The sequence below is a fragment of the Sabethes cyaneus genome, chromosome 3, assembly GCF_943734655.1.
Source record: "Sabethes cyaneus chromosome 3, idSabCyanKW18_F2, whole genome shotgun sequence".
Taxonomy (NCBI): domain Eukaryota; kingdom Metazoa; phylum Arthropoda; class Insecta; order Diptera; family Culicidae; genus Sabethes; species Sabethes cyaneus.
The window spans coordinates 190,219,501-190,229,875 of NC_071355.1; the positions used below are offsets into that span (position 1 = coordinate 190,219,501).

A 10,375-nucleotide genomic window follows, 5' to 3' on the forward strand; every position below is an offset into this window, starting at 1 on the left:
GATTTTTTGACATTAGCTGGGGCCCTCGCTGAGACTGTTTGCACTTTGCAGTAGGAATAATATCAAAAACATGAAATATCAAACTCCCGGATCCTCTCCTCCACTCTTCGCTCCCCTCTCAGTCCTACATAAACGATCCGCAGATAATGTCATTCTCGTTAGTGACGAAACCACAAATTACTTCATACAATTTGTTTCGTAATTTAATATAATGGGACATTGTTAAATGTTACAGTTCAGTCCATCGCTTAAGCTGTATGTTCAGCTATCGCTGGAGACGGTTGAATGACGGCTGTTCAAAAACGAAAATGATGAAGAATCTTAATACTTTAGACGCAGGTTTGATTGCGGACTATCGACTATCGCCATGAAAGTAAATAGTATTTGGGACATTGTAATTTGTTCATAATTTAAAAGTTTCTTCAATATGATACTATTGGTGCAACTAATTTTGCATTTCGTGTCATCAGTTTAGAATAATTTGTTAAAGAAAGCTATTTATTTAAACATTCAATTTTATTAACCTTTTGCGGCAGAGGCGTACTAATCTTAATGATTATGTTGACGTTGTAGTCTACTGGATACCTAAACTAAACCTAATAATTGTTATGTATATTCACATTTTAATTATTTTAGAATTGAGAACATATGTTTAGAAACCTATTGGATGTAACATGTAATGAAACCGCAGGTATGATTCGGGAAGATACTGCAAACTTCAAAATCAAAATACAATATATTTACATAACGCATTTGTTACATTTGTCTGATTTGCGGTGTCCGGTCTCCGGTGTCTGTCAGACTACCACCTCCAGCCGCAGAACGTTAAAGAAAACATTCAAAACCCGCATCCAAGTTCGCAATGCACACGCGACTTTTCGTTATCCTGTATTATTCGTATTAGGTATTGTTTTCAGTGTATTTATATTACTGATGGCTCTGCAGTGGTGAATTCAAGTGTCATTTTCATTTTCGTGATGGTGGTGAGCTTTCTAAACCACCGGACTAGGGATGAACGATATACTTAAAAGAGGGTCGATAATTTCGTATCGTTCCTACTTTTAAGTGACGATTATAATTTGGTTTCACAATATATGTCTTTTTATCGAATATTAAAGCATTTTAAACGATTTTCACTCATAGAAACACTCATATAGACACAATATAGACATCCGTTCGTTGGAGGAAACAATGATATTGTTAATTCAAATATTAATATCGAAAAGTATTATTGCTATGAATGTACATCCCTATCGTGCAGTCACAAAATTTTGGTTTGTTTATTTTGTTTTGCGATTGCGTCTTCGACGGCGAAGCAAAAGTAATCAGTAATTACAAAGAAAGACGTGTGTAGTGAGGAGTGTTTATCATTAGTCATTTCACTGTATCTAGTAGATCTACAATAATTTACGTGATTATTTCAACCGAACCATGTCACGCTTTAGCGGAGCACTTCAACTTACGGATTTGGATGATTTTATAACACCATCTCAGGTATGTATTAAATTTTAATTATGGTGATATACCCAGTGTTACAAGTCAATGCATAATATTTACCCACAGGAATGTATCAAACCTGTTGAAATAAAGACAAATAAAACCAAAACGGGATCAAAAATTACCATCCAGGAAGATGGGTCGTACATGCAGGCCACGAGTGTAAGTAAAAGTTGCTTATCAATTTCAATAAAACTGACTTAGTATCTATCATCTAGAGTGGTTTCCAAAAGCTAGAAAAGGTTGAAATAACCTTGGCTGATTGCCTCGCGTGTTCTGGCTGTATCACATCAGCGGAAGGAGTTCTGGTTACACAGCAAAGCCAGGAAGAGTTGTTGAGAGTGATGAACGAAAATAATTTAGCAAAATTAGAGAATCGCTTAGAAGCTGTCAAGTTTATAGTATTCACTATTGCGCAACAGCCAATTCTATCTCTCGCTAAGAGATATAATCTTTCACCTGAGGAAACGTTGGAACGCATTGCAGGTAGCTACTGATATACAAGAGCCTTATCAAAGTAATATAATTTGGACACTGGGCTTCTTTCAGGATACTTCAGAAGACTAGGAGCAGATATGATCGTAGATACTAAAATAGCGGACGACTTGGCACTGATAGAAAGCCGAAATGAGTTTATTGAACGTTATAATACAAACAGACAAACGTTACCGATGCTGGCGTCGGCTTGTCCCGGGTGGGTATGTTACGCAGAGAAAACGCATGGTAACTTCATTCTGCCGTACATAGCAAGTACAAGGTGAGTAAAGTATTTACGAAATAGTTTTCATATAGACACATTTTGTTAATATTAAACAATGAATGTTTGGTTCGTTGGTAAATTCATGGTTTTAAAAAATGGTTTTCGCTGCAAGATTTTGAAATTTTATAATAGTGCGTAAGCATTACGCACATTACTCAAGAAGCGGATTTAATAAATTTCAGATCGCCACAACAAATCATGGGAGTCCTCATTAAAAAGTACCTTGCCCGATTGTTAGGTATTGGCAGCGATCGCATCTATCACGTGACTGTCATGCCATGCTATGACAAGAAATTGGAGGCATCGCGTGAGGATTTTTTCTCAGAAGTTGATAACTGTCGTGATGTTGATTGTGTTATTACCTCGAGTAGGTTTGTTTTCTTTTACAATTTTGGTCAAATAACTATGTTTTCTTCCATTTAGTTGAAATCGAACAAATGTTGGATAACTCTGGTATTCCTGCGCTTGAAATAGTCGAGAAACAACCTGTGGATTGGCCTTGGCCAACGGGACGGCCTCCCGCATTTGTTTGGGCTCACGAAAGTTCTGGATCCGGTGGGTACTGTGAATACATCTTTAAATATGCCGCGCGGAAACTATTCAATATCGCTATCGATAAAGTGGAATTTAAAAGTCTGCGCAACAGTGATTTACGCGAGGCAGTTCTCGAGCATGACGGGGAGGTGGTGCTCAGGTTTGCCATCGCTAACGGATTCCGAAATATTCAAAACATTGTGCAAAAAATGAAACGTGGTAAATGCAATTATCATTATATTGAAATAATGGCCTGTCCATCGGGTTGTCTGAATGGCGGAGCTCAGATTCGTCCCGTTCATGGAGAGACGCAGCGTGAGCTAACAGCCGACTTAGAGGCTATGTACAGAATGTTACCACAGTCGAATCCGGAAACCGAAACGATTGAAATGGTATACACAACCTTTCTGGACAATTCGGGAGACAACAATAAACGGAAGGAGTTTCTTCACACCAGTTATCATGCTATAGAGAAACTAAACACGGCGCTGAATATTAAGTGGTAAATCTGTGGTAATTTTTTAGCGTTTACATATTTTATTACACGTTGATTTTGATGAATGCATCAAAAAATTCTTAGGACATTGAACCAAAATGTTTGAAGATTCCGTTTTGTGCAATATTGTGCAAAAGATACTGTTGAGTTGTTAGACATCATCCAGCTCGTTTATGTTTCCAGTACATTTTGTATCAAGTGATTTACAGAATACGTTCCAGTCTTGCCAAGAAGTTTTTGACTTAGATTTACTTCTTTTGGTAACATATTGGGGTGCAATTTTAAAATGAAAAATTGGGATGTGTGACGAAAAATGATCAACTTGTGAACGTTCATAACTCAAGATTCAAAAAAGGTTCATAAGCCTTATAACTAAAGAATCCCAGATTTCATTCAAGATTAAAGAAAATTTTACAAGAAGGTAGTAGTGTTCATTAGTAGTAGGAAAGGACAGAATGTCGTTGTCGTTTCTGGCAGATGAAGATGCGAACGAACGTATTTAGTGGACGAAGACATCTCAACGCGGCATTTGCGAGCAGCAGAGAAAAGGTTCTCTTCCATGTTGAGGGTTGAGGGGCTTAATGCTTTTGTGATTACTATCTAGGCTTCCGACATACAGAACAGGTGCTCTGGTCCAGTCTGACTAATTTTATCAATTGATCCGATGTCAGATTTGAATGGATTCTGATTCGGCGTCAGGATTTTACTTTCATAATAAATAAATTAGTAAACAAATTAAAACACCCAACGTTCAACAGAAAAAATTTGGGGGATGGAAATCGCAGGTAGTGGCTATTCAAAATTGGAAGTCGAATGTACAAACTACAATTTCTTCAAATTCTCTCACAAGAACTGTCGCAAAGGAGATGAAGTTGAATGTTGATGACTGTAGAATGATTGAGTATTGGTGTGAATTCTTGATTTTGTTCTGTGTTAATACTACTCTGTCTCCTGCGGATTCAGTGGTCCTTGAGACAAATAGGGCTCGCTTTCTATTAAGGCGCCGAGAGTTTTCAGTAGAGGTTTTCGGTGGTGTCAATTTCATATATGACATAACAAATACTTATCAAATGTTTAGGACGGTCTGGGGAAAGCTAAACTCCTCTATCATTTCTTTCAGCTCATCACTTTATCCATTATCATTAACAACAGCGGAAAAAATAAAGCGGTTCTTTGAATATTTGTTGTTGTTGTTGTTGTTATTAGTTTATTAGGGCTTTTTAAACGCAAGGCGTACATTCGAACCCTATTGATTATCTGTTTGATAGGCAAACTGAGAAAATGCCATCATGCATGTATTGTAGTGTGAATGCAATTGAAATAGGTATGTATGTATGTATGTATGGGGGTTCCCCATTGTATGCAAGTAGAATTACCTACTGCGGAATCGAATTTATCTACCCAGCAACTTTTATGTCAATGCTGTTCGTGAAGGACCAAAAGGGGTTGGGTGGATATGTAAGCAATGTCGCTTACATGATTCCACACGGGAATATAAGGCACAAACTTATCTTGCGTGATGATTTGGGTGCTAGAAGGGCGCGTCAGAATCCTGTCCGACCTTATATGACTTGGGCAGGTTACCACATTCCTCATCCTGATGCTCCCTCCCATATACTATAATGATGGTATAGCAATGTAATAAAATATGTGTTATATGAATATACAGTATATGAAGATTACTAAATATAGCAACAATAATCTTTCCATTAAGATGAAATACAAAAATAGAACAATCTCATCAGCAGTCCTTCGAATAGAGTTGCATCATTGAAGTTTTCCATGCTTCCATTATAATGGAATAATTATTAATTTAATAATTATAATTTAATAATTATTAATTTAGTTTTTTTCTCTGGTACCCACAAGCATTAATTAAACTATTTTCGGCCTGTTAGTGACCAGGTGCGTAATGAGCTAAAACCAAACAAATAATTAAAATGACTAATAAAAAAATTGAAATAAAATTAAATTAAAATAAATAAAATGACTAATATTAAGCCCACCTAGTAACAAGGTTGTGTGGCTCATTCATCACCCAAACCGGCAATTTTGAGATCAGGCAACCAGGAACCACCCAGCATCACACCTCCTAGCTTGGCTACTCAATTGAGCATTACCGGGTGAGGCTAGGTGGAGGCGCTAGGTAGGGGCTTGGGATGGCTGGAGGTATGTTGGACGCTTCCTCATTTACCTTCCCCATTTCATACACATGAAATTGAAATAGGAAATACATTACCAGATACAGCATGACCGGGCATAACCGGTATGAAGAAGTTGTTTAACGTTAATAGACATTTATATAATACAGCCCATGGTATTCTTACGTTAACCTTGCGGTCGTATTTCGGCTACAATCAAGAGTTAATCAAGAGTTATTTTTGAGCGTCTTAGTAAAATCTTCTGATTTATTCGTATTGTGCAATTCGTTACTCAGCAGACAATCCGATAGATGCAGACCACGAACCCCCTGGGTGCCTGATAAGGATGCTCGAACAACGGGAGTTAGAGATGATTGGAGGATGGCAGCCATGGAATTTTTATTCATTTGACAATACCGTCTCAGTCACGCAAAATTTGACAAAGTTCTATATGGGACATTTGTAGAACTAGATTGATCTACAATGCTGAATAAAGTTTTGCTGTATCTTTTGTATTTATACAATGCTACAATGATGGTAGCTAATTAATAACTAAGTGAGCTGGAGTTTTTGGAGCGTCTTAGTAGAATACGAAACCTGAAAGTTAAATAAAAAGAAAACTTATCCAATTTAATTTTACTAGGTATGTATATTTTATTCTTGACAGATACGTATTTCGTCTACGACTTGCAAGCTTCCTCGGTGTCTGGTTCGAAAACAGACATTGAGGAAGCCTGCAAGTCGTAGGCGAAATACGTATCTATCAAGAATAATATATACATAGTAGAAATAAATTGGATAAGTTTTCTTTTTATTTAATTTCCAGGGAACTAAGTGAGCGTTCACTGAGCTACTAATGAGCTTCAGTGGCTCTTTCATGGTCTGGGGTGGTTTTAGTTTCGATGGACTTGAAGATCTGATAAAAATCGATGGAAAAATAGATCGAAAGAACTACCAACGCTTGCTTCAGTGCCACATCATCAAATCTGGTTTTCGCTTGCTCGGCAAAAGATTTCAACAGGATAATGACTCAAGACATACGTCCAAACTGTGCAAAAACTATGTTTTATCGAAATAATCCCAATAAGTGCTAATGGAATAGTCACCGCAATCACAGTATTTAAACCCCATCAAACTTCTATGAGACGAATTAGACTGAGTAGAGTGACTATATACAGAGTGGCGACAATGTCAAAATTGGAATGATAATTATCTGTCAGTGTCATTCCAATCGAGCAGACGACCTATCCAATGCGTATGCAGGAAAGAGAAAGAAAACCTTTGGAAAAACTGCATTGCATACATTTGGGATGACTTGTCGCCACTCTGTATATAGTCACTCTAAGACTGAGAAGTTCGCCAAATGCATATTACAGGTGAAAAAACCTCGTGGGAGTGCCTAAATCGCGCTTGGAACGCTGTTCAATCGGAAACGCTACAAAAACTAGTTCGTAGAATGCCCCGAATCTGCACAGCAATCGTTGACGAGCATTACTTTAACGAAAAAATTAAATTAGGTTTTTTCTTTTTGTGCCAAATAACAAAAACAATTTATGTCTTTCGTTCAAATTAAAAATTTATACCGTAAACGCTTCTAATTCTGCGCACCGCATATTTCACTTAAAAATCATAGCATTGTCAAATGAATAGCTCTCACGTATTTTTCCAGATGTGTTATTTAAGACACAAATTTGCAGAAATTTAGAAGTTTTGACTGAATCGTGAGTTGCGCAGTACTAGGTGCGTTAACGGTATTTTGAATTTATCAAAAGTGATAGAATAAGGGCGTTTACTACACAAAAAGATTTGCAATTGAACAAATACGCATTATTTCAAGTGGATCCAAACTTTTGCATAGTAATGTATTTAACGGACAGTTGAAATATGTTCCGAAGACGTGACCATTTGTAACTTAAATGATAAATGTGTTGTTACAACAAAGGTTCGTTCTACTATTAATTTGATTCAATCAGGTTTTATCTTGAATAGAGGGTAAAAATTGAATTTAAGTGTTTGATGACATACCCCAAACTATGTGAGTCAATGTATGTACAGCTGGTCGTAGTTTCTGGAACCGTGACTAATTGGTGAACTTTATCGTATGTTTGAGTTCAGACAGATTTGTCTGAAATCGTCCTGTGCATTTCAAATAATATAAATCTGTCTTAAAATCAGAGCAGATTAGAAAAAAGAATGCACTGCGGTGTGGGTTGAAAGCAGAATGTATCCCATCTTCTTCCGCGCATTGACCTCATGTTTATGATCGCAATATCAAATTTCGTTTCTGAATCTCATTAGCATTAATCGGTCAATAGTACGATGATTCATAGGGTAACGACTTATATTGTCAGTTTAAGCAAGTTTTATTATAAGTCCAAATTTTAATCCGCCATCTAAAAAAGAGCATAACCTTGCATAATGGAAAAATGGAAGAAAACAATGTGCAGTTACTCTACCCTCACTCTGTGGTATACGAATTTGCAGAGGAAATATAACGGAATATTGCTCCTGCCGAGAGTTTTATTAATGTCCCTGTTCCCAGACGCTGATGCTAACTTTCCAAAAATGTATTTTTTTGTTCTCTGCTATTCAGACACTTATCAACTCATCAATATGTATATATACTTGCAAAAGTGTGCTGTTTCCGCGGTCACATGATTGTACAGTTGCGGACGTAAAAAGGCACCATGGTTGAGTTTTGCGTTTACAACCAAAAAAGCCTTGGGCTTGAAAATGCTTTCTTAATCGACAGACTTCACAGTCGGCTATTAGAGTACAGCACAGTTACGGGGCTACAGTTACGGGGCTACAGTTACGGGGCTACGAATATACGTTATATACGGGGGAGGGTCTCGTAACTCACAAACTTTGTGGTTTTTCGTTTAATTGATCATACATTCGAATAGAGCATACAAATATCAACTATATAACATAAGAAATTACATGTTTACTCCAAAAATAAAAACATGCGAGATTTTAGAATTTCGGAATTAGGGGTTCGTTATGAGTCAGGTAACACAGTAGTGCAACAATCCTACTGACTAGCGAGCAGCACCGCCAAACCGAGATTCGAACATGCGACGACTGGCTTGTTAGACAAGCATCGTACCTCGAAACCAACTAAGCGGTCACAACTATTTGCGTTTACAACCATTTGATTTGAATTTTCCTAGAAAAATCCTGACAAACATTGACATTTTCAGTGGAAAAGTTTAATGTAATGCACGTTAACACTGTGTGAGATCTTTCAACAGGGGCGCCAAAAATCAGAAAATGGCGTCGAACAGCTCGTTTGTGAAAAAATTCTACACGAGTATATAGAAAATAAGAATCTATCACATCGTGCTATCGGAAAATAGTAGGGAGTCGAGCCGAGTTCTGCGGCTCTTCGTCTCATAAAACGGATCGAAGGAGAACATCTGACTGCCGATCGTAAGCCAAGATCCGTAGAAAAAAGTCGTCAGTGTTCCAAAATAACGATAGCGAAGTACAAAAAACTTTGCAAAATATTTTAAACTTTGCCAGTAAATTTTAAATTACGCTAAATCACATTAATTTTCTTCCATGTTTCTTTCTGATAGTTGTTGGTTCCCTAGAAATCATTTCCGTTGGCCTCATCTGTATGCGATTCTATCTATAAACATAGACGGTGGTGTTTTGTTCGCCTCCCCTTCAAACAATGTACGATCATATTTCCTATGGAACCATAAACATCGTCACTATCGTACCAAACAATCTATCCATTAACTCTAACTTGCTTATTCGGCAAAATAAGTCATTCAACGACATTAGGTAACTTTTTGCAAACGGGCTGATTATTTTGAATTTCAAAATGGCATTCGATATCTATTTTTAGTTCTACCATTATCAATCAGTTCGTAAACTTAGACTAATTTTGAATCCCAAGCAAGATTAAATAGTTAACTAGTCTTTGTATATTTACAAAAACGTATGAGATTTTGTAATGCCACATGGTTAAACCATGATGGAAAAATAATAAAAGGTATAGAGTAGATGCTCCAGTAGAAAAATTGAAATAGGGTATGTTGCTGTTTCGTCGTAATTGCCTATTCCCGTCCTATCCAACACAAATTATTAAAAATAGCAGCATTTTTATGACACACAATGCAAAACTAGTTATTCCCTAATATTTTAGTTTGTTGTAAACTAAACATTGTAAACATTGTTGTGATTTTTAGTTCGGACGATGAAAAATTTTGATGGACGGATTTTAAAACGGTACGACAAATTTAAGAAATAAAGTCAGTTGCGTAATTTCAATACTTTTTCTTCTTCAGCAGCATAGCGCCGGGGTGGCTCGTGCTATTTCAAGCACTCGTCTCCATTCAACTCGGTCTTGGGCCACTCGTCGCCAATTTCCTAGTCGTCTCAGAAGTCGCAAATCGCTTTCGACCTGGTCGAGCCATCGTGCACGTTGGGCCCCCTGTTCCTGGTGCCGGTGGGGTTGTTGAAGAGGACTATTTTCGTCACACTGTCGTCCGGCATCCTTACGACGTGTCCGGCCCGCCGTAGCCTGCTAACTTTCGCTAGATGTACGATGGGAGTCTCCCCAAGCAGTGCCTGTAGCTCGTGATTCATACGCCTCCGCCACTCTCCGCTTTCAGTTTGTACTCCGCCAAATATCGTCCGCAGCACTTTCCGCTCAAACACGGCAAGGGCGCGTATGTCCTCCGTAAGCAGCGTCACGGCTTCAAGTCCATAAAGAACTACCGGTCTAATAATGGTTTTGTACATTGTTAGCTTCGTGCGGCGGCGTATGCTTCCTGATCGTAGCGTTTTACGAAGGGCAATGTAGGCCCGATTTCCCGCTTGGATGCGCCGCTGGATCTCCTTACTAGTGTTGTTGTCCGCGGTCACCAGCGATCCCAAATACACGAGCTCCTCTACCACTTCTAGTTCGTCGCCGTCAACGGTTACCGTCCGTGG

The 10,375-nt window shown here is 38.0% G+C and overlaps 1 protein-coding gene across 1 annotated transcript; it reads left to right on the forward strand.

The window, feature by feature from the left end:
* The first annotated feature begins 1,362 nt into the window (after positions 1-1,362).
* LOC128742713 (probable cytosolic Fe-S cluster assembly factor CPIJ010948) lies at positions 1,363-3,334 on the forward strand. The gene is made up of 6 exons (XM_053839154.1): positions 1,363-1,494; positions 1,564-1,659; positions 1,716-1,983; positions 2,047-2,254; positions 2,440-2,624; positions 2,681-3,334. Exons 1-6 carry the CDS (start codon positions 1,432-1,434, stop codon positions 3,295-3,297), a joined length of 1,437 nt encoding a protein of 478 aa, XP_053695129.1. The 5' UTR covers positions 1,363-1,431; the 3' UTR covers positions 3,298-3,334.
* Positions 3,335-10,375: the final 7,041 nt, after the last annotated feature.

What these genes read in the sequence shown, in the direction of transcription:
- LOC128742713 (XM_053839154.1), top strand. Translation starts at nt 1,432, where the DNA reads ATGTCACGCTTTAGCGGAGCACTTCAACTTACGGATTTGGATGATTTT. An exon ending in CGTACATGCAGGCCACGAGT is followed by an intron (nt 1,660 to 1,715) that starts GTAAGTAAAAGT and finishes TCTATCATCTAG; the next exon opens with AGTGGTTTCCAAAAGCTAGA. An exon ending in AACGTTGGAACGCATTGCAG is followed by an intron (nt 1,984 to 2,046) that starts GTAGCTACTGAT and finishes GGCTTCTTTCAG; the next exon opens with GATACTTCAGAAGACTAGGA.